At 41.3% G+C, this 23,960-nt stretch overlaps 1 protein-coding gene across 5 annotated transcripts in view; it reads right to left on the bottom strand.

Moving 5' to 3' along the window:
• Positions 1-23,960, bottom strand: part of OXR1 (oxidation resistance 1) — a 260,480-nt gene that overhangs the window by 133,305 nt on the left and 103,215 nt on the right. For 2 of the 5 annotated variants that reach the window (XM_085053402.1, XM_085053403.1), the window contains one exon: positions 1,315-1,480. The exons of the other annotated variants lie outside the window; for them this stretch is intronic. In XM_085053402.1, coding sequence (XP_084909528.1) covers positions 1,315-1,373 — 59 coding nt within the window. In that variant the 5' untranslated portion in view covers positions 1,374-1,480. The remainder of the gene's footprint in view (positions 1-1,314; positions 1,481-23,960) is intronic. 5 annotated transcript variants of the gene reach the window in all.

Raw genomic sequence — 23,960 nt, 5'->3', positions numbered from 1 at the left:
CAACGATGATGAGCTGGTTCCTCATGGCACAAGACAAAACAGATCATGGGAAGGAATTACCAGCAGGGAATCAGCCCAGGCATCTCTACAGCCATCAGCCATCAGCAATCAGAAAGGGCAAATGGTTTGACACCAACAGAAATTTCAGAAGAACCAAGTGAAGGCAAGCAACATGTTTAGAGCAAACACAGCTAAGTATTTCTTTGAATGGTTTATATAATTGCATGACAGAAATGATTGTACAGCACAGGAATATCCCTTTGTACAGGAAAGAACGACACGGGTCAGGCAGAAAGCATCCATCAGGGGCTGTCAAGCATGCAGGTATTTCAGCAAACAAATTCCTTGAGCCAAGGATCGCTGGAAGGTGAAGGTTTTTCACAGGGAAAGAGCCACTCAATGCATGCCCCATCTTTTGTATTATCACTAATTATCCACCCCTAAGTACTGCAGGCAAGCGAGTGCAACACACCTGCAATTCAAATCTGAATTGGCGGTTGTGAATTGCAGAGGAAAAGAAACCGAACATCACAAAGCAAACTAGAATATAGGACGGCACTGAATCAATGTCTCACAGTAAACAAACAAAAACCTGCAGAGAACCCCTTCAGTCTGTTACTTAATGTGTTGATCATGCAGCAGAGTTTTCAGAAAATGCAAGCAGCACATGAGATCGTTTGACGGCACAAAGCAAATGCAAGATGATCTTCACATGGGTGGCAATATGAAAGGTTTAGGAATGAATTCACACCTACACAGCCCAAAAAGCAATTCAGAGTGGCAGGTATGTATTAACAACATAACACTGAGCCCAGCTTCAGGAAAGAAAACATTGCAGGAATGAGAGCTATGTGCAAAAAAAATAGAGGCATTTCAACATCATATTTTGCTTTCTACTCTCACCATTATGCATTTGAGCGAGTAAGCATACAAAATACCCATTTTTTTCCCCTTTATACACATTACCAAAAATCACCATGCAAAGACACAGCAATTGTTAATCATCAGAGTACCAGAAAGCAAACCAAAACCACCCTCTCTCCACCTCCTAGTCATCCTTCTGGAAATGGCCACAGCACATGCAGGAAAATTGCCACCATCCCTCACTCTGTAACAAAGGACAATGTCAAAGCAGAAGTTTTGACCAGGCTTCAGAGAAAAGATGAATAGTATCTAAATGACTGAAAAATAGCTTTTTCTGCTGTGTGGAACAGGCAACCCACACCCTTTTAACAAGATTTATAGACAACTCTGCAGCTTCATGGGTTTCAAGGGCACAGCACAGAATAAAGACTTACAAAAATAAACACAAACCTTGTGATTATTCCTGGGAGCATGACAGCACTGCTACAGGTAAACCCTTGGAGGATCATTTACAGAAGACATATAGATTGGTTGCTGCCAGGTTACATCCATGAACTCCAAGCGGGAGAATCCAGAATCCACTTGTGGTTCAAGTGTGACAAGGCATTCTCACTGCCTGGGAGAGAAGCGTTAGTGAGTCCACGGACAAAGGAGTCAAAGTTCTCTACACACCACACATGGGCCTGCAGATGGACATTCCAGGAGGATGAGGCATGGCAGGAGTAGGGAGGGAGGTGATGATGTTGGAGAGGAAAATGGCAGCGATCACGCTAAGTACATAATGCAACTCAAATATTCATAGCATATACAATTCATTCTTCTTTTCCTGCCTAAATTTGTGTAAGGATTAACAGCTCAAGATCATATGGCTTCTCAATGGCTGTATAATATTTTACAGCTGCTTTACATGGTGGAAATAATATGCTCTGCTACTGAGGTTTGTGTTTTGTCAGGGATGAGAATTTCTTGATCTGTTCTTTCAGAATTTTGAGAGGGTGGGTTGCAATGCTGTACTATTTGCTGACAGATATCTTGATTCTGGACATGTTTTAGAAGAGATGTGTAAAGTAAATTACTATTTTGAATCTCACTATTTTGTTAATAGCTGCTATACTGTTATTTAAATAACTCCCACTAGTTCCATTTTCACAAAAGCTCTTCCAGTGCATTATGCAAATCTACTTCAGTACAATTTTCATGGGTCTTGAAATTTCCAGCTCTGTCATATTCAGCACAGAAAAATTTTGCATAATGGTTTAAAAGTGCTAATGATTTCTATTTCATTCTTATTTGTCTCATTAGTGCTGCAGGATTATATCTATTGCAACTTTATTTATAAGGATGGATTCAAACTGTCCAGACTATTTTAAGGTTGTATCTCTAAGTCTTTACTTCACCTGATTAGAAATTTCTTAAATATCTTTATTACAGGCTAGGCAACCAGCACCCAGATCCTATTCTCCTGAAAATTACTGTGAGATTTTCACACATCCTCTACAATGGAGGACCACATTCTACATTATCATCTTCTCTCCCATACACTGAATTCAGAGTTTTCAAGGTTCAGTGTATCCAGTGGTCTGGGAGCTACATAATGTACCCTCAGACCCAAAGAATACCTCACTTACAGTGAAGCCATACAAACTTGAAATATTTTTCCATGTAATTAACTTTGTCATAGTATCAATTATTTTCTGTGCTAACTGCAATTAATTTATACATCAACAAAGCTGTTTTACCCATGGCCTTTAATTTGGGCAATTGCATTTACATTTCTGATTCCAACCCCACGCTTGACTGTTTTCTGAGTTGTTTACAAGTCATCTGCAATATCCCCAGGCACTTAATGTTCCCGAGATTGCTACGCTATATGCAATCATAACATGCATACATTTACATAGTCAAATTTGGAAGCAAAAGGGCCTTTTAACTTCTCAGAGAGATGGCAGAGCAGGTGGAAAGTTACAATGCTCTTACAGTACCACAGATTTGTGTGTTCTAGTTCTACCATCTCAACAAATAATCATCAGCACAGCAGGCAACCACAGCTCAGGTTCAAATAACAGGTGTGGGTATGCTTGTCGTAAGATATGGAAACGCAAATCTGCACATGCTCCTGCCTTGCACAGTGAATCACACAACTTGAAACAACTTAAAGACTTCTTTTGAAATACAAAACTAATTTATACATCATTATTATCTCCATTCCATGAGATATACATGGGATAAGATATTCTGTGCTCATCACTGAAAATTCGGTGAGGTATGAAGGTATTTTGTGAAAGGGGATTTGATAATAAAGCACCAGTGAATGAGATCCAGGCAGCAACATCTGAGCCCAGGCAGATGCAGCAGTCCTGAGGCTGCAGTGCCTCCAGGCAAGTGGGGCCCTTTTGTTCTGGCCTTCCTCTTGCAGCTAGGCATCCTGGGCTGTCTCCTGGCAGCCTCTGCCTGTTACACGAAATTGCTTGGCAGCTGCAATGCCAGCCCTGGGGCCAGAGGTGCAGCCAGCCAGAGATTCCTTAGTGGGAGCATTAAGACATGCTGCAGAGAGTGTAAAGACCATGCTCTGTGACCTGCCAGATCACAGGGCTGAGGAGGGAACTCAGCCCAGGGCAGCAGAAGCACAAGTCTCACAAGAAATCATCCAGACTCTGTTCATGCTCCTTTCCAAATGGAACATCCTCTTCCTTGAGCCACAAGATTTGCCCTCATACTGAGGTTGAAGTGCCCTTTGGGCAAAATCTCTTTGAGGAGGCTAAAACATCTAGCATTTCTCCCAGCTAGGAACATATACTGGTTCTCAGAGTGTTCTGCAGGATATAATTATATCAGATGGATTTCTGTGGAGGCACCTAACTTGTCAAAGGCAAGTTAGAGACTAGGCAAAATGAGAAATCTTTCATCATCATTACCAAAGAAGAATTGAATTTTTGCCTTCCAACTTATGCATAATTCAAGTATTTTGAATAATAAGTATCATTTCAGCATTTTAGTGAAACATGCTGAAAACATAGAGAGTATAAAATGAGCTTTAAATTGGTTGGCTTTTTTGAATATTTGATCTATACACCACATCCTCCATTGAAATCATGTTAATTCAAGCTCCATATTCTTGAGGGAGTTTCACTGGGTACTGGCCACAAAGGTTTAAAATTCTTGTCCTGTTCTTTTGGCACTTCTTATTCATAAATCATGTTAGCCTATACTAGATGGGAAATAAATATCTTCAAAGATAAAGAAATATTTTATACTTAAACAAGACAAAATTATCTTCCTACACTTTTGGCAGGAGACCCTCCTGCTCTAAGCACTGAGCTCTGACTAACTACATCCGGCTTTCTCTTCTCACCCAGGGTCTTTAACATGGCCAAGCAGCTACTGGCCCTTCCTCCAGAGCTCCCAGAATGGCCCAGAGGGCTGAGTGAGGATGCCAGCCCAAACTCTGTTCATTCAGACACTGCAGCAGCACAGTAGAAAGAGATTCAGAGCCCTGGTTAGGCCTCACCTGACACAAACAGAAAATGGGAAGTCTCCTAATTGCACCTATTGAGAAAATGCTATCTTGAGCATATATGTTTTCATTTCTTGTCATCTTAAGAAGCAAGCAATGCCCCCTGATAAGCTGACCAATTACAGGCTGTACTGAGAATCTATATATAAAGGAGAAACATACTTCAGAACAGATAGGTTGTGAAATAGTGCTTACTTATTTAAAAACAAATGGAAAACCCACACAACTATTTTGTTTCTCAGTTTTGTGGGAGTAGGAGGAACATTTTCAACAACTTTTTACTTTGTGTTCACAAGAGTGTAAAGGTTGTAAAGACATTTCCTTATGTCTTTGCCCTCCAGGCACAGCCCACAATGATGATGATACATCCCCTTGGCTGCAGAAGGGACTGTGCACCAGGGGAAGCTCTGCTGCACCAAGCAGCAGAAACCATGGGAGACACAGGAGCTGCAGTAATCAGAACCAGGGCACGAAAACAAGGCACTTCTAGACTACAGAAAATGTTGTCACCACCACATCTCCTGCTGGAGGCTGGAGTCTGTGCTCAGTGCCTGGCATGTGGGCTGCTGGGGGTGGCACAGGTGTCCCTGTGGCCTGAGCTTCAAGCAGGCAGGGTGGCCATTCCACTTACAGCTGTCACAGCAAAAATAAATATGTCCTCCAATACTTACATAATTCAGATTTATATAAATATGTAAGATTCTAAAAAAATTGTACAATTTTTAAAAATATATATATATTTTAATATTTAAACACAGACATTTTTCAGTCTTTCCTATCACAAAAATCTGTACCACATAGTAATAGTTTAACATTAGGAAGGGATATTGCATAAGAAAGGAAGGTAGTCTCTTATTTTGTAAGTAACAAAGTTCATTTTGTTAACTACAGACCAAAGGCTTCATTTTTAATTTGTGCCTTTAATAAACCAAACTTGACATAATGCACTGCAGTTATCAACTTTGTCAGCATTTTTGCAGAAGCTGAACTTTCTTCTGACAAATGTTGCCAGTCAATTAAATTAAAATAGAGAGCAGCACAATGAAGTGTGTTACTGCTCAGTCTTTAATAAACCAGCTGTGTATTCCTGAGTTTCTCCCAGCTTCCTGCCAGGGGTACTGATTCCATAACATCTTTAGGTCCCTGCCTGATGCTGAGACCACCAGCAAGGTGCTTCAGCTGTCTCTGTCCTGGGAAGGAGGTGACCATTAATGCACCCCATGGCTTACCAAGAGATACCACCCAACCTTTTTTCATATATGCAACGTAAATCCCTAGCTGTCAATTTCAACATCAACAGCAAAAAGAAAGATCTGACTTGCAGGATTTAAGGCACCTGGGCTCTTTTCAGCACCCTACTATGGCAGAACCATATGTCTTGAACCAGCTGTGGAGGAAGGTCACAGCTTGCCAAAGACCACTCGGCTCAGTAGAAACCTGCACATGCTGAGGTTCAAGAGGAGACAGCTCCTTCTGTGGAGTTATCTACCAACCCACTACACCATAAAAACACTTAAATATTAAAACACTAATTATGTTGTAAAGCATTTAGAAGCACTGTAAGAAATTGCATTAATAAACATGAAGTAGTTGATGCCTGAGAGGCAAGAAAGTGCCCAGGATGATACAAGCCTGTTCAGATCCTTGCCTTAAGGTGCAGATCTTGGAAAGCAAAACATTTCAGAGCAACACCAAAGCAAAACAATCCCTCTCAGCTTTCCCCTTACTTTCTTCCAGGACACACCTTGCATCCATGCTCCTGTGCTTCAATGAACTCTCTTGGGTCAGCAGTGTTTGAGCTGTTGTGTCTCCAGCAGCAGCACTTCCTGTCAGGAGCATGGGGAGGATTTTTGGGACCACAGCTCCTGGGTCTGCACATTGCAGTAAGCACAAGTGTTTTATTCTTTTCTTCCCAGAGACTTACAGAGCAGCTGCCTGACATTTAGGGACAGTTACCACTACAGTGTTGGTGGATGGAGCAGGAAAGAACATGGTCCCAGCAAGAAGCTGAGAGGAGACACCCAGAAGGGCAGTTCTTACAAACCCTGAAGTGACATTGCAAATGTTAAAATGAGATGACCAAGCTTTATCCACTGATTTGGGATGTTCTTAACTTTTCAGCTGCAGATGGGGGAAACACTGAGGCAGAGAAAGGAAGAAGAGGAAGGAAGGGGAATGTGGAGGTTTATGCCTCCAAGTTGCCAGCCAGAGGGCCGACCGTGGAGGCAGGGACAGCCTGTGCTGTTCACTCATGGTGACAGGAAGATCAGCCCATGAGCCCCTGTGGCAATGTATGCGCCAGCAGAGAAGATCATTGGCCCGAACTCCTCCCCCGCCCCTTCCCCATATATAGGTGGTTTCTAGACCGTTCCTCTTTGTTCCCCTCCTAAGTTGTACAGCATTGGTTGATTTGAATTATGTATCCTCCCCTCCTTTGTAATCATTGGTTGATACCCCTGTCCCTCTTCCCTATGGCTTTCCCAGTTGGCCTGTGGGCCAAACCACTCCCTCTTCCCCTCCCCTTAAAACCCCATGCCACAGAGTGCTCAACGGCCATTTTGCTGCCCAAGACCAACTGCCGCCGACAGCTTGCAGCCTCCAGAGCTCCAGACCCCGCGCCCGTCCCTGCCTCTCCGCCCCGTCTCTCCTTCCCCAGACCTTCCCTGATGCGCCTTACAATAAACCTCTGGAGAACCGCAGACTGCCTGCTGTGTGTCCTTCTGCCGCCGCGCCTCCTCGCCTCCCTGCTTGCACCTCTTTCTTACAACTACAAATGGCGCCCAACGAAGGTCCACGACCCCACTTTTCTTTGAGAAGAGAGAGTGAAGTGCCCTGAAACGAGACCAACAGAGCCAGCCGGAGGGCAGAGTAAGAAGAGGGCGGGCTGAAGCCAGGACTTTGGTAAAGCCCGCACGCAAGCAGAGTGCGGTGCTCCCGGTGAGCGGCGAGCTGACCCATGAAGTCCAGATGCACCGTACTGATGCAATTCTGTTCCCCAACTCACAACGGCAGCGGAGAGCACTGCTCGGGTGAGGCAAAAATTTTCTTTTTCCCCCTTTTTTCTTACTAACTCCAAACCTCCCGTGGGCAGGTGGGATCGCTGGCGCAAGAAGGTAAAACTAGTACAGTTTAGTGCTAGATAATAACCCGCGCCATGCCCTGTATCCCCAGAAGGACGCGTTTTTAGTTTTTCAATTTTGTTTGATGCGCATTCTTTTACTGCTGTGCGTGCCGCTGTCCTTTGGTGCAGACGGCGACCGCAGAGGGGAGATATCCTGTCCGTCGCCCTTCGTCTCCTCCCCGTTGAGCGCGCTAGTCACTCATTAGGCGCTGCTCCACTCTAGGCAGCAGGTGGGCAATATTCCCACCGCCCAGCGTCTGAGCAGTGACCGGGACGAGGGCTAGGCGTACTTCCCCAGGAGGCGCTCCTCACCAAGGGAACATCTGGGTGAAGGTCCGGGAGGCGTTAAGGCACGACAACAATTAGCACACCAGTGTGCAGGCCTGATTATTATTTGGGCCTCCACGGAAGCGTTGTTGTAAACCGCTGGTAGTAGCACGCCTTGACCTCGCGTGAAAGGTGGTGCTCCTGGGGGCCGGTGAATCAGAGACCATCGGTCGCTACCGACTGCGAGCTAGTGACAGGATGTCTCTTGTTCATTCGTCAGAGGAGGACCACAGGGGGGAAGTTATTTTGAGAGTTTACCCGAGACCCTGGAAAAGAGGTGGTAGGGCCGACTCACCCTGTATTGCTGTGTTTATCCTTTTGTACCCTCTGTGGGTGGGCAAAGACCTCAGTTTTGGGCATGCAGCGAGGATTCGGTAAGACGTTGCTCATAAGGGTATTACCCGCGCTATGTCTTACACATCCCAAAAGAATGTGCTTTTTCCCATCCCATTTTGAGTTTATCCTCAGGACTTAGCGCCCAATGGTAAAACTAGTGTAAATTTTCACTAGGCAATAACCAGCACCAAGTCTTGCAAATTGAGTTGGGAACGTGGTTACGAAACTGCTTGGTTGAGCTTGAAAGCTCCCAAGGAATCATAAAGACACGAAAAGGTCTTTTGAATTAATAATAATTTGCAAGTTCTAGTTAGTGGGTGAATCGTTTACTAACGGAAAGGTGTCTCCCTTTCGGATCTTAAAAGCTCATCTCCTTGCAGTTTCCCTCCCGATGCTGATTTTTTTTTCAATTGCTTTTCAATATATTTTATTCACCTTCGTTTATAACTTTCCTTCCTCCCACTCTCCCTTTCCCCTTACCCTTCCCCTTTCCTAACCTGATATAACCAAAACCCTCAATCCTTACCCCTTTTTCTATCCCTTCTTCCCTCTGAGTCACAAAAACCCCCAAAATGGCGGTGGGGGGGATCTCCTTTAACATCTTAAAACGGCGTGCTTGGGTCCCTTGAGGCGGCTTCTTCTCCCCACAATCCTTCGCGTTTCCTGCCTCCCGCTCACCCTTCCCGCCTTTTGCTCTCTCCTTCCCGCCCATTATGTTTCCCTCCCCCATGCTGTTTTGGGCTCCCTGAAACATCAAAGCACTGCCAACCGTCATTTGCTTTAACCGTGTCTCAAGTAGTGTCTCCTCAGATCACAAACCAATATTCTCCGTTCGCGTGCTGCTATTGGAGACGCTACCAAAGAACATCAAGAAGAGCCACCGGCAGGCAAAGACACGAGAGCTGAAAATCAAAAATTTCTGCCGGCAGCTTCATACCACCGAGCTGAAAAATAAAGACTACCCCTTCTAAACTACCCCTTCCCCCATAAAAGGATCTCCAAAGGCTTCCCCATCCAATAAAGTTGCTTACACTTGTGTTTCTTTGTTTGTTTTAAACTGAACTTTCACTCTGAAATCATGTAAATTGCCTCGAGCACATTTTGTGCAGTTCATTAGTAATTCAGGGTTTACATTTAACATCAATAGATCTCAGAGTGAAATGTTCAAATGTACCTTTTCTGCCCTTTAATTAATAAAGAAAGATCATTGGCCCGAACTCCTCCCCCGCCCCTTCTCCACATATAGGTCATTTCTAGACCATTCCTCTTTGTTCCCCTCCTAAGTTGTACAGCATTGGTTGATTTGAATTATGTATCCTCCCCTCCTTTGTAATCATTGGTTGATACCCCTGTCCCTCTTCCCTATGGCTTTCCCGGTTGGCCTGTGGGCCAAACCACTCCCTCTTCCCCTCCCCTTAAAACCCCATGCCACGGAGTGCTCAACGGCCATTTTGCTGCCCGAGACCAACTGCCGCTGACAGCTTGCAGCCTCCAGACCTCCAGACCCCATGCCCGTCCCCGCCTCTCCGCCCCGTCTCTCCTTCCCCAGACCTTCCCTGATGCGCCTTACAATAAACCTCTGGAGAACCGCAGACTGCCTGCTGTGCGTCCTTCTGCCGCCGCGCCTCCTCGCCTCCCTGCTTGCACCTCTTTCTTACAACTACAGGGGAAGACAAGCAGCACTCCTGGGCAGCCATCTCTGCTTGTGAAGAGGCAGCAATAGCTGCTGCCCAGGCTGCAGCTCCTGTAGGCTGTGAAGGGCCTCAGCAGGCTCATGCCTTTTCCCTTTACAGGTGGGACTCACAGGCAGCACACACTGAGATTCAAGAAGACAGTCTAAAACCAAAATTCAGTTTCATGCTGAAGTAAAGACATGTCCTCACCAGCAGACATAGATGACCTTTCCCTTGTGCCACCATTTAGATTTATGCCTGTGACATGCAACAATCTTTTCCCATTTTTTTTCTGTTCACAGTGAGACAAAATAGAGTTCGACAAGCATAGAAACAGAAGATTGTATAACACAGCTGCCCTGCAGTGTTTTTTATCATAATTTTTGAATCAGTATGTCCAGAGAGCAGAGCAAGCACTGCAGCTACACCCACTGCCAGACATTGGCAACCTATAGGTACAGTAATGACATTAATGAAAGAAGGATCCAATCAAAAAACACTATACTGAGGTTTATCAAAGCACAGTGGGGCTTTTTTCTTATCCCCTAGTCCAGAATAAAGAGCACCTCAAGGCTGGTGCCTGGCTGACATTGCCAGGTTAAGATCCCCATGATCAAATATAAGCCTCACTGCAGAGATGAACAGAGAAAGTGCAGGAGATGAGGAGTTAGTGTCTGACACTATGAAGAAGCCAAGGAGAGATTTAAACACTTGCAAAGGATCAAAACCAGAGCCCAGAAGACAAATGAGGCCAGAGCATGTTAAATGAGGCAAGTGAGTTTGGAAACATTTGTGTATTTAGCTTCCTAACTAGAGCTCAGCTCCAAGGCAGAGCTGTTAAACAACCACCTGATCAGAATTTGTAAGGAAAGAGCATACAAGCTAAAACATGGATGCTGCATTTAGATGCATGCAATAAAACTGTAAAGATTTTAAAAGTCCTGTTAGATAAATCAGATGCTTTTTGTCTAAATCCAAAATGAGAATCAGTAAATCACATTTCCTTTTCAGGGAGTATTGGCAGGATTTCAAGATGTATTTAACTAATCCCACAATGTGTGTTTTTTTCCTTGGTTAATCTTCTATGAAAAGTAACTATTAGGAAATCAAAATATTATGGCTAAGCCTTGCTAATTGCTCTTAGGCACAGAAAAGTAAAACTTCTTTCACCCCACATGTGAAAAATGTGAGAAAGAGGAAGAATTTAGGTATAAAAAACAACAGAAAAAAACAAGATTGGAATCCATTCCCTTCATGCAGTTCTGTGGTTATGTACAGACTTAGTTCAGACCCCAGTAAATTTGGGGGTAACTTCTTACCACATTAGTGGTAGAACACACCTATTGAAACCTGTGTACCTCTTTACACAAAACTCAAAGGAATAGAAAAGGAAAAAGGCAGTAGAATTTCTCACTATCCTGACCATCCAGACTGGATGGAAGCACTGCTTGGTACCTGACTTCACTGAGCATATCCTGCTCCTGCCTGCTGTACTGGATGGATGGCTCTGCTCCAGCTGCATGTGCCAGACAGGGTCCTCTCCTTGAAATTCTGCCAGCATAAATACTCACACCTAGCTGCTTCAGCACAGACCTTCAAAGACCTGGTGTTTCATGCAGTCAAAATTTCTACTTTCAGAATAGTTTAGGGACAAATTCCCCAACTTTCCAACAAAGTCAAAACACAGAAGTAGTCAAGCTTTGGATGGGGAAATTCAAATGCTTACCAAATTTTGTCTAAAATAATAATTCCCTTGAGAAAAATGCATGGTCTTGGTAAACTAACTCCAGAATTAACAAACTCAGTCTAGCTGTACCATTAATGTCAGGTTTGTATTTTTATAGAAATATTTTAAAGCGACCAAAAAGATTAATCTGGAGGTACCTAAAATCAGACAAAAATGCATTCTACTGTCTTTCTTAGTACTGATCATTACAGTGACCTCCTGCTGATCCAGTCCCACAGCTTTTCCAAGATAATTGGGTGCCCAGAAAATATATATTTAGAACACTGTTGTACTCATAATTTATGTGAAGAAAATACAGAATTCTTTGACCTTCCATTACATTTATTCTGCAGTATATACTGCAGGAAAAAAAAAAGGCTTGGAATTCAGTAGATCATTAAAGTACATATATTCTGAGAATATAAAGCTTTTAATGTTAATATGGTAGAAATTAGTCATTTGCTTCTATAAAATAATAGGACATGTAACATACAAGTGGAGAAAGGGTAGATACACTATGTTACGTATGAGAACTGACATCTTCATCTGCTCTGCAGCTACTGCATTTCATCTTTACAGAGTGCTGAGAAATCAAGAAGTTATGTAACTTAGTGAAAAGCTGATAGGGCCAGTGACATTTTAAATCCCACTCAGTGAAAATCAATTGAAAGATGTGAAAAGAAGAAAAAAAGCCTCTTCAGGAACCAAAAACTCCATCCCATAATGCATCCGTACATGTGTATACTTTAAAATAAAAAAGAGCAATAAAACTTTGAAGAAAAGGGAGTGTGGGAGGGAAGTGGAAGGACAGGAAAAGCAGAGAAGGAACAGAATAATCACAGATCATTTCGAGATACTGCTATGAGGAAGCAAAAAGACAAATTACTTTGATGACATCCTTTTGATTCAGCTTACGCTAAATAGTACATAGGTAACATAGTAGCAATTTACAACATGGAGCTTAATTGGAATTAGAAAGCCAAATATTTTGTGCATATTTTTCCAGGAAAGCATAGGCTATTTTACCGTGGAAACACAACGCAGTCTTACTTGGATCACTCTGCACTTTTTTGAGGGAAAATGGCCCCATCAAAAGGATTTAAAGCTATCTTCGATTGGACGAAGATTAGGAAAAGTCAACAGACATAATTTATTTTCCAATTGTCTCGGCAAGAAAAAACAAAAGAGACAATGGTACTGGCTCAGGAACCATAAAAGACTCTCTACAATCCACAGAAATTTATTTTTTTAATATTCACAATGATCATTCTCACTTTTTATCCATTCAAACACAGGTCAGCAGGAAAAAAAAAAAATCTGGCAATTCTCATTTGATTCATATACAAGGGGAGTGAACTTTCAGAGAAGGAAAGCAAAAGAAGACATGTTCTATAAAAGGGGTATAATGGATGAAAAGGAACCCATTCAAAATACAGCCAAAGCACATGAAAAGAGAATTCACTGAACGAGCGCCAAATTAGAATAATGTTCCTGCTCATCCAGAAAGCAGCTACTGAATACTCCCACCAGATCAAGGTCTGCACATTTTTAGGCACAGAACTACATCTGGATCTAGTCCTGGGAGCAAAGGTGAGAGCTGCACAACCACATGAAGACAAAAGGCAAAACTGCCCATACCCAGCACTGGGGAGAATGCCAAGAGTTAAAACTCTTGCTTGATAATCAGCATCAGCAAACTACAAGCATTTTGATCAGCTGGTCTGTTATAAAATCAAGGCTGATGCTGGAGCACAACAAACTGGCAAAACACAAACCTGCCCTACCTGCACAATGCTTCCTGCAGGAAACAAAGAGCAGTTTATTTTGCCAATAAAGTTTGTGTGATAAGGACAGCTGCCAGCTGAACCTGGCATCTGCTAAACTTGCTTTCACAAGAACACTTTTCACTTCCAGAATTATATTTAGTATCTTTTGGAAGCATAAAAATAAGGAAATATTCACTGCATTTTGTTCAGCCATTTCAGGATTTCCCCTCACTCAAACAGCAGCAGTAGAATTTTAATGATTGGAAAAATGCAGTAGGGCTGTAAGAGAATATTGTACTGCAGTAAATCACTGCTTCTGTGAGTTTCCTTCAGTGTAACTCTGATCTCCTAAATCTGCTACAGCACTGGTACAGATTTCTGTAAAATGCAGTTTCTAGCAGAGATTAATTAGGGGAGGAAAAAAAAAAGGCTTGAGAACTTCCTAATCAAGTTCTATAGTTACAATACCTAGGAAAGGTCTAACCAAAAGCAGAACACCCAAATAGCTCCCAGTGTAGTCTGACATGATTTCTTTCTTCACTTCCTTCTTTTTACCCAAAATGCCTTTGTATTTTAAAGTACCCATACATTCCCTGTACCTTTCTGCCAAACTGCCTTCCATGTAGCAATTAAATGTATAATTGAGATCTTCAAGTAATTACAAAGCAAATTCAGTGTCTTTTGGAATGACTGCAGGGAATGAGATGACACAAATCAATTTTATGCCAAGACACGCTTTTGCATGCATGCATGCAGTATGTATCACACAACACCTCATAAGCCTGAGGGGCTGCTTCTTCCACTAAGAACACTTCCAAGGTCTTCAGAGAAGGCATATTCAAAGCTTTAAAATGAAATTCTTAACTGTACTGTGAATTAGCTTATCAGTCAAATATTACAATTTTAAACTTTTTGCTGGCAGTAGGTATTTGAGACTAGATTTGTAGATAGCCATTTGGTCCAAAGAACATTTGCCTTTCTCCTCTAATTTTCTTCACAAGTCATTAGTGGAGCTGGATTGAATGTTCTGAGACTCATTCCCCCATTCGCAACTTCTGAAGAAACTGATGGGAAGCACTTTATTGTTGCCTTCCTACAGCTGACATTTTCATTTATTCATCAGTGCTTCAGTTCACCACTAATACAGAAAAACAGATTATTTAGTCACTCATCAATACTCAGAAAGAGTCATTGATAAAACTGTGTGTTCACTGGGGGTGGCAAAGCTAAAAATTCAAGTTGCTGCTTCCAGGTTTTGTCAGAAACTCCAAAATTGTAAGAACAATATTTGCGCCTTTTACTGCCTTTTTCACTTCATCCTGTCCCTAAATGTCTCAAAAGTTTCCAAACAAAGACAATATTAACTCACTACACATTTTTAAACGCTCAGCAGACAGGAAATGCTGTCTTTCTTCTGGAAGACCCAGTAAAATCACAGCATGTCTCCTGCTTCCCATGCTTAGCTCTCTGCTGATTCCTCCTCATTATTCCATCAAGCAAACAGCACTACTCTGAAGATGCCCCCATCTTAACCTCCTTGTTTTTCTCTAATATTTCTCCATTCATATTCCTCCACTTCCTCCATGATTTCAGGACTAAAGGAACACATAAGAAAAATGCAGATAAGAAAATTCATATAACTGAGTTAAGCCACTTCAATAACTATTTTTGCATGGAATCCTCTCTGCAGGAGGGTTTTTTCTTATTTTTTTTTTTTTATCTAAGAAGAGAAGATGGATGGAGGATTAATATAAACAATCAGATTTTGGAAAGCTTCCAAGAACAAAAATGTCAGGAAGCTACTGCAGATGCAGTAACCTGTGCATTTCAATCAGGAATACAAATAATAGTTCAAAACCTATTTAGACTAGCTGTACACAACACTGATAAGAAATCACTTCCTTTTTATTTTTTAGGCCTTTATTTGGGTAGCAGTTTGAAATTATCACCCCCTGACAGAGGCCTTCCCTCAGGAAGGCAGGGCCCTATCACAAAAGGTGTGGCCAAAGGAGATGGGTCATCCCTGCCTTGTCATTTCAAGTTCTCTCCCTCTTGCTCCAGCAAATGCTTTCCCACCTCAAAGGTCCATTCTGAGTGCCCCACGCCTTCTGCAGCCTCAGTTCCCCCCTCTCCTCTTTCTTTCCCAACTCTTTCTTATTTCTTCTCTTGAGAGGCAATGCAAGCCCCTCAGCACAGGCATACCCCAGGCTCTGCACATCCCCAGAGAGGTAAACACAGACACCTACTGCATGTAGCATCTTGCAGATCATGGCTGTTTGTGGGGATTTTTGTTCCTGTTCTTTTTTCCTCACAAATCATTTAAAACAAAAGGTATCTCCTCTAATGTAATCCCCTAATGTAATAATGTACATGCGTCTTTATAAACCAACTGGAAATATTTTACTCATTAGCCTTCTCATGGGAAAATGAGAGAGCTATAATACCAAAGTATGAAGTTGGAAGCACCTTTGTCAGGATGCTGCCAGCAGTCTTGAAGCAAGAAACCTGCTCCAGAAACTGTGGGCACTTTCAGATACCATGTACCAAAACAGAAAAGCTGTTTTTAAATATTCCTATTCTCAGCAAAACAAGACCTGCATTAAGAAATTACAGCAGCATTCAGAAATCATTTCTCCATGGAGTTCATCTAATACCAGGATCGTTTGGCAAAAGCAATTTATTTTCTAAGAGGCTTTCTCAGCACCCACTTGCCATGACACTGACGTCAGTCTTTCTCAGGTCAGGGCCTGTCTGTCGTAATGAGAGTTTATCTCTTGTCACCCCAGAACTATTGGTGCCTTCACAACTGCTTCACTCAGGAGACTGTTTAATCAGTGCCATGATTTAAAATGCAATTCAGCTCTGAAATTAACAAAGGAGAAGGTTGAACATTTCCTTCTCCAGGTGCAAGACTCTATTTCCTTTATCCTGTGACTCAAGACTGCCAAAGAGGCCACATTATCACTGACAAAGCCAACTCCTTTCATCACAACTGTTAGGCTCGTGAAGGAACAGCATCAAGCATTTGGGTTTTTTAGCCCTAGATACTCAGTGGAGAAGGAAAGCCTTAATTAACTGCTTTTCCCTACCTTGCATCCCATCTCCTGTCCCTCCTACTAAATATACCAGGGACTGACTGAAATGAAAACCCTCGGAGGCAGTTACCTTCCCTCGTCACAAGCCATCTCACTTCTACTTCAGTGACTCATCCAGGGCAGTCACATAAATAGGAATTCTCTAGCTTTTCTGCAAGTCACATTTTATTTCTCATGTTCTTCATTTTCACCAGCAGTTGTTGAGTGTACCAGCTAGCTCTTATAGCCATCCCAACACATGAGATGTGAGAAGATAGCAAAGCACATAATTTTGCAGGGATAACTGTGAAACTGCAGTTTTAAAGAAGCCTTGCAAAAGGTTTCTGCCTCATAGACCCCATGAATCACACTGTGCAGTTTTAGAGAATAAAAGGGTTTTAATCTTGTTGGAAATTGGGGAACTACAATATGTCTCTTTTTCTGATCATGGGAAGGATAGAAACACTGAAGGTCATCTCTGAAAGGAGGAATACATGCCTAATTTCCAAGAAGAAAACCAGTTTGAGATATAAACAACTTCTTGCATTGATGTTAACTATAAATAGGGCAGGGAAGCAAAGCAATACCAGGGCTGTTAGTAAGCACCTCTGAAGTTCAGAAAGCAGGTGGCTAAAAGTAGCAGTTGGACACAGGTAGGCAATTCATCCCCATTTAGCTGTCATTTACAGGAAGAGTGAATATAAAGTAGGAACTAACTTAGTTTTTTTTCCCAATAAAATAATGTATCATTGACAACACCTAAACCTGTTGCATTTAACATCATGTAAGAGTGAGCCATCCTTGTGACAAGTGTCTTTTAAAACAAAGATTCATAAAAAAAATTTAAAAAGGTGTTTATGTTTCTATCTGATTCCCAGCTCCTGTAATAAAATTAATGTTCCACAGGCCATAACAGTAAAATATACAGTTTTGGCCTCTTAGTTGCATCTTGAAATAAGGGTTTCAGTTGGGAACATGCTGATTCTTAGTCTAAATTTTCCTTCTAGAAATGGCATCTAAGGGACATATATTGTATTTCAACAGACTTTCAAAAGGTTGAATGCAAATTTAGGAATTGATATCAGCAATGACCTTAAGTTTCACCATTTGCCTTTACTGAAACAGCACTGATCATTAAGATCACCTTCAAAACAAACCAAATCACATGGTGTTAACATCTATGCTATTATAAAATATTATTAATGCAGTTTTGTTTTTCTCCAATGGTTTCTTTCTTCCTGTTCTTTCAAGGAGAATACATGGACAGCCTGATAACTGACACAGATCCTGTCCATTGTTCTTACTCACTTCCACCTTGTAAACTGTCAGATCACATTTCTTCATCTTGAAACTTATGAAACAGAGGCATATTATTAGAAAGGCTCACTTCCTAAATTAAGTGGTTTGCTAACATCCTTCTCTGTATTACATAAAGGACTTAAAAAGAAAAGATACCCAAATAAGAACTAGCTATTAAAAAAAAATAAAAAAGAAGAAAAGATTTGACCACTCATGCTGCAATAGTTTGAACTTGGTGTTTTCTAAGAAGCTTGATGTACAGCACTGCTTGCAAACACAACCCTGCATTGCATGGAATCCTCTCCTAGCAAAAAGGTTCCACTGCAATTTCTCTTGATCCTTTGTAATGTAAACGTAAAGAAAGGTATGAGCACTAAGGCACGTGGCTGTAACTGAAAGAATACACTTGGACAGAAATTAGTGTCTAGAAATGTGGAGCAGAAGAATGTCCATTCTCTATAAAACCTACTGCAGACATGCCAGAAAACTGATATGGCAATGACATCTCTCCAGTAATTTAGGCAGTGCCCAAATTCAGCTTCCCACTGGAGAAATTATTGCATCACTGGTCAGAATCCTCCCAGCTGAAAAGCTAGAGGGTTACCTCTCCATGGTTGCCACTAATCTTCCACATTTCTCTCACCAAGTGGGTGGAACACCTTTGAAACATGCAGTGAATCCACTATGATTAATTCCAGATCTTCCAGCTTCAAGAACTTGTTTGCTAGGAAACTAGATAGCATTTTAAAGGTCAAGAAGCACAAATAAGCAAATAAGAGAAAGAACTATGTACTGTGATATTCATGGTGTGGATGCTATAGTTAATTCTGTCTTAGCAACAGTTTTAGCATCAACCTTTCAGGAAAATGAGTGTACATTTGTACCTACACTGCTTTGGAAGGCAAAGCTTCATCAAGTATATCAGCTTGGTTGGTATTTTCCAACTTCAGTAGATAAAAAGTGAAGTAGTGTATTTCTTGCTCATTATTTACATTGATATGTTTCCTGTGCATTCAGGAGGAACATTTAGATTCAGCCCACTGAAAAAGTACAAGTTGTCTCCCTGTTCTGTTCTCTGCAGCACAAATCTTTCTCTTCAGCAGTTTTCTCTGCTTTGAAAGGCAATGCAATCAGATACTGAGCGGTAGAGTGGAATTACTATTTCAGGCCATGAATTGCACTATTCCTATTTAGAGGAACATCCTGTGTTCAAAAGCACTGAACAGCCAGAAACACCTATTGAAACTAGAGCTAGTTAGTGCTCAGAACCAAAGCTAAGTAATATTTAATTTTCTTTTTTGCACTGAATTAGTAGTTCAATTTCAGCATCCAAAAATGATAATTTAGTATTAACCTCCAAATGAATGGATTTAAATTTGATTAGTTCATAGAATGAATGCCTGTGCCTCCATCTTTACCAGACTGTTGCTAACACCTCCACCTGTGAGTGGAAAATCAATAATAAACTGAAAATCTGTACTAAGCCAGTCACAATGCAGGAGGGTTCCTGTGCCAAACCTCACTGCACTGCACATCTATGACATCTTCCAGTACTGTTCATCCTCCATGGTCATAATCACCATCAAATACAATCAGAAAAGACTAAAGATTAAACATAAGCCACCAGCCATGCAAGGTGAAGGCAGCTGACTGGGACACCATACAGCTCTGGAAAGTGACACCCACAATTAAAAAACCCACTGTCTTTCTCTGACTGAAGCCTCATGGCTGATACGACCAATTTGGGGTTCTGCCATAAATTTATGACATTAAATAAGGACCCATTGCCATGGAATGTGTGGTCTATCTAATCAAGGCAAATTGAGCTGTGAGTCCAGGATGCAGAGGCAGATGCAGTGGTTAAAGCCTAAGTATACGTGGTGATGTACCTCTGCTGATATATTTTCCAAACCCTTAGAGCAAAGGAAAAATGCAAGAATGAAATCACTGTTTTTAATATCTACATTTTGTTTCTTTTTGCTAAAGATGATGGAAAAATAATTAGTCCTAAGCTACAGCAGTGGTCTCCCATCTTAAACAAACTCTTTAAGAAACCCTGACTTGCAGCAACAAAGAAAGGGGCTAGGAAAATCCAGAAATTAAAGTCCTGATGTGGCAAAAAAAGCAGAAGTATACCTGTGAATACACTAGGCATTCCTTTGGTGCAAGGAAAGGATGATGATATGAAAACCAGTGTCATTCAGTTCAGGACACAATCTATTTTGACACAACCTATATTAAGGCCAAATTCTTGTACCAGTGTGAAAAGAAGCAGAACCATTTTCCTGATGCAGCAGTGCACTCATGAGGCTGAACTGAGGCTTGCATTTCTGTAGGCACACAAAAAAACCAGCAGGTGCCAGTAGAGATTATGGCACATTTTTCCTGCTGCCATGACCTGCTCTGATCAAGGCTGGACTCTACAGCCAGACAGAAATGTCCATTGCAACCTCACTATTCCATTCTGCCAGGAATATGAGACTGATACAAAACTGCAGGAAAATTCATGGACTTCAAGATTTTAAGCCCTATGTGAGCCCTGGTTAACATTCCTTTATTTATTCACCATATTGCTTGGAGAGGAGAATGAGAATCAGGCTCCTTTCTTGGTATCTGGTAGAGCTGTGCCAGAGAAATAAAGCTTGGCCATAGGTAGAAATGAAAAATTAGAATAAAATTTTGTCACTCTCTCATTGAATCTTGCTAAAAGAACTGTCTATAACTCCAAATTTAGGCTGCTCATAAATCTTCCATAGCAGAGAAGCAAACAAAGACAAGTAATAAAATGTCTGCCTTTGCAAACTGAGGGATAAAATTAAATATTAGCTGAGTAAAAATCTGAATAACTGGGTTTTTTAAAATTTATTCACCACCTTGTATGGCTAGCACAGGTCTTTCCCATAAGAACTTTCCTCTGTGTTTTATAAACAAAGATAAAGTTTGGATGTTATGAAAACAGTGTCTCGAGATTTGGACAGTTCAGGCCTGGCCAATCAGGCCTAGGGGGAGGTTTCTAGCTGACCAATCTGGGTGACCTCTGAAAAGTCTATATAAATTAGAATCAAAATAATAAAGCTCTCTTTTCTTGCCACACTGAGAACCCGGGTCCTTTCTCTGCTAGCAGCTCAACAGCAACATCCTTGTATTATGTGGAGGGTGATATAACCATTCTATGGCAACACCATGTACATTGCATCCCTAAATATTTGGAAGAACTCTAGAGATTTTACAATTCTACATTTAAACCTAACATTTGCATGGTAAGGACACATTCTTCTGCAATGGGCAAACTTTGGATTTCCTTTAGGCTAACTGGTCCATTCTGCCCTCCCATGCACTCTACAAGGTCAGGTAGTTGATTATCTGACAGGTACTGTAAATTCTCAGAACAGTTAATACTTTACATTAAGGGAACATTACACTTCCATACTCCATTGCAAGCAGAAGATACATGCACTTGCATGTGAGGTTATGTGAAAATAACCCTTTCCATCTTAAATTTTCAGTTGGGTTTTCTACTAAATTTTTCAATGCTTCTTCACCTTAAAGTTGTTCTTGGTATTTTCCACAAGTTTTAAATGAACACAAATATTGTACTGGTCCTTAACAGAATAATAGATTTTGGCATCTGTGCATTATCATTTTCCTTAGTCTCTATTTTATTTCTCCTGCATCTCCTATATCTTATTTCTTCATACTTTTTGTCTTTGTTCTTCCCATTCTTACATCTCATTTATTTTATTGCATTATTTTTCTTTCCATTTTCCTTTTTCAGCAGACAGCAAAAAAAAAAAGTTTGCAAGTACTTTAGTTTTACAGTGTCCTAATGATATTTTAGGGATGTTTTAGAAAAAATTCTCAACTGATGAAATTTTTTGTGAGCCTCTATTCTCTCTGCAGGAACATTTTTATTCCCTGCCATCATAATGTTACATAATCAGCAGTCAGAGCTCATCATGTGGACATGGATGAATTCTGCCTGCATTGGCTGCACAGAGGGCTCAGACTGACTGACATTACAGGACTTGTCACATGTCTTTTCTAAGTGACAATCTAGAAGAATCCTACAGGAATGCACATTCCCAGAGAAATGGGGTATCGATAATGTCAGAAATGAAACAGTTAAAAAAAAGACTTGTTGGTGAAGGTTCAGATAAAAGAGAGGGCTAGAATTTATAATTTATGTAGACAATGGTGTTTTTCTTCTCATTCTGTTGCATTACTGTGGCAAAGCCCTTCTCTTCGTGGCATGTTTTGACAGCTTGCCTCCCAATTTTCTCCATTCCAAACGAACCAGTAACACAAAGTAGAACTGGACCTGGCAGCCTGTTAGTGTAGCGCCCAACCAGAAACTTTAAATGTCAGCTGTATTCAGGAGTGGAGGGAGAAGTGTCTCTTCACAGAAAAGTCTCTTGGAAAAGATTTAAGACAACATAACAGAAGAGCAAGGAATGTCTTTGTCTACAGTCTAATTGGCTTAATTAAACTACTGTAGGGCTGCTTTGTTCTGCCACATCTACACGCCTTTTAACTACCTCCAGGGATGGTGGCTCCATCTCTTCCCTGGCCAGCCTCTACCAATGTTTGACAGCTTTTTCAATGAAGAATTTTTTCCTAGTATCCAATCTAAAACTCCCCTGGTACAGCCTGAGGCTCATCTTACCACTTGTAATGGGAAAAGACCAACATGCACCTGGCTGCAGCCTCCCCTCAGGCAGTGGTAGAGATCAACAAGGTCCCTCTGCCACCTCCTTTGCCTCAGGCTGAACACCCCAAGCTGCCTCAGCTGCTCCTCACAGGACTTGTGCTCCAGACCCTTTCCCCAGCTCCCCTGTCATTCCCTGGACATGCTCAAGCACTTCCATGTCTTTTTGAAGCAAGTGACCCAGAACAGGACACAGCACTCAAGGTGTGGCCTCACCAGTGCTGAGTACAGAGGGACAATCACATCCCTGGCCCTGCTGGCCACACTATTCCTGATACAAGCCAGGATGCCACTGGCCTTCCTGGCCACCTGGGCACATGCTGGCTCATGTTCAACCACTGTTGCCCAGCCCTCCCAAATGAGTTAATGAAAAAGACCATTCACCAACAGTTTGCCACTGGAGTGATAGAAATTACTGGAAAAACATAAATTTCTTATTTTTCAAAAGCTAAAAACAAATGCTTCCCATTTTCTCAAACAATTACCAAGTGTGAGATTTGCTTTTGCTATATGCATTATTTTCATCAGTTCTAATGAAAACACAGCAAATACTGCAGTAAAGTGATTAGTCTGGGACGAAATATCCTATTTTAGCAAAAGCTACAGTAATTTTGATTTCAGTGGAAACTATCCTATAGCTCCTTTCCTTCTCTTGAGGAACTCTGAGAACTCTGAACATTGTAAAGGCTATAGAGACTGTATATAAATAGATACACCTTCCTGCATCTAATAGGAAGTAATCAAGTGGACTGCATTAAAATACTATCTGTTTTTCTGTTTCCAAAGAGAGACACACAGGAAGACTCCATTCCAGCTATTCATAATAAAGGCAACACACAATAGGACATATTCTCAAAACTGAACAAAGCTCTTCATCTTCTATCTATTTTTTAAAGATCTGGATAGAAAAAAAATGAGAACATTTTATCAGTTTCTCTTAACTCTCTAGCATTCATATCTTGAGAGTTGAAGTGAAATACTCTTCTCTATAAAAGTGTTCAAGAAACAGACCTATTCTGGTTGCGTTTCAAGATCTAGAAACTTTTGCACCAATAGCATTTCTCATTCTCTACAGCACATCTGGGTTCTTCCAGAAGCTATCATACCAGCTTAACAGTAATTTGAAACATATGGTTACTGTGAGAGAAAAATAAGTGAAATATCTTGGTTTCCTTGTTATTTCATTCCTGGCATCCAGCAAACGCAATATTCCATACTAGAGCACTATTTAATCTGAAAAACTCTTTCCTGCTCTCTGCAATTTCTAAGTTTTTTCTGTGGTCTTCAGCCTGGATCTATGGCTGACAAGAATCTGCTGGGATGAGCAAGGGAGGCTGTAGGAACCCTAAGTTTAATGCATTTCACAAGGAGAAATTCATCATTATAAAATAACATCCTTCCTTCAAAATCCTTTTAGATTTATTGTCACAATTCACATATCATTGACAGGTCTAACTGTGAGCAAGGATCAAATTTAGACCCAAACTTTAAATAAATTCTGCTCAAGCAGAAATGGCTACCTGCACAGACACTGTTGGCAATTAAAGGTGACAAA

The sequence above is a fragment of the Lichenostomus cassidix genome, chromosome 2 (assembly GCF_008360975.1).
Source record: "Lichenostomus cassidix isolate B80296 chromosome 2, HeHo_3.0, whole genome shotgun sequence".
Lineage (NCBI taxonomy): Eukaryota > Metazoa > Chordata > Aves > Passeriformes > Meliphagidae > Lichenostomus > Lichenostomus cassidix.
This window is presented reverse-complemented; position numbering and strand designations above follow the sequence as displayed.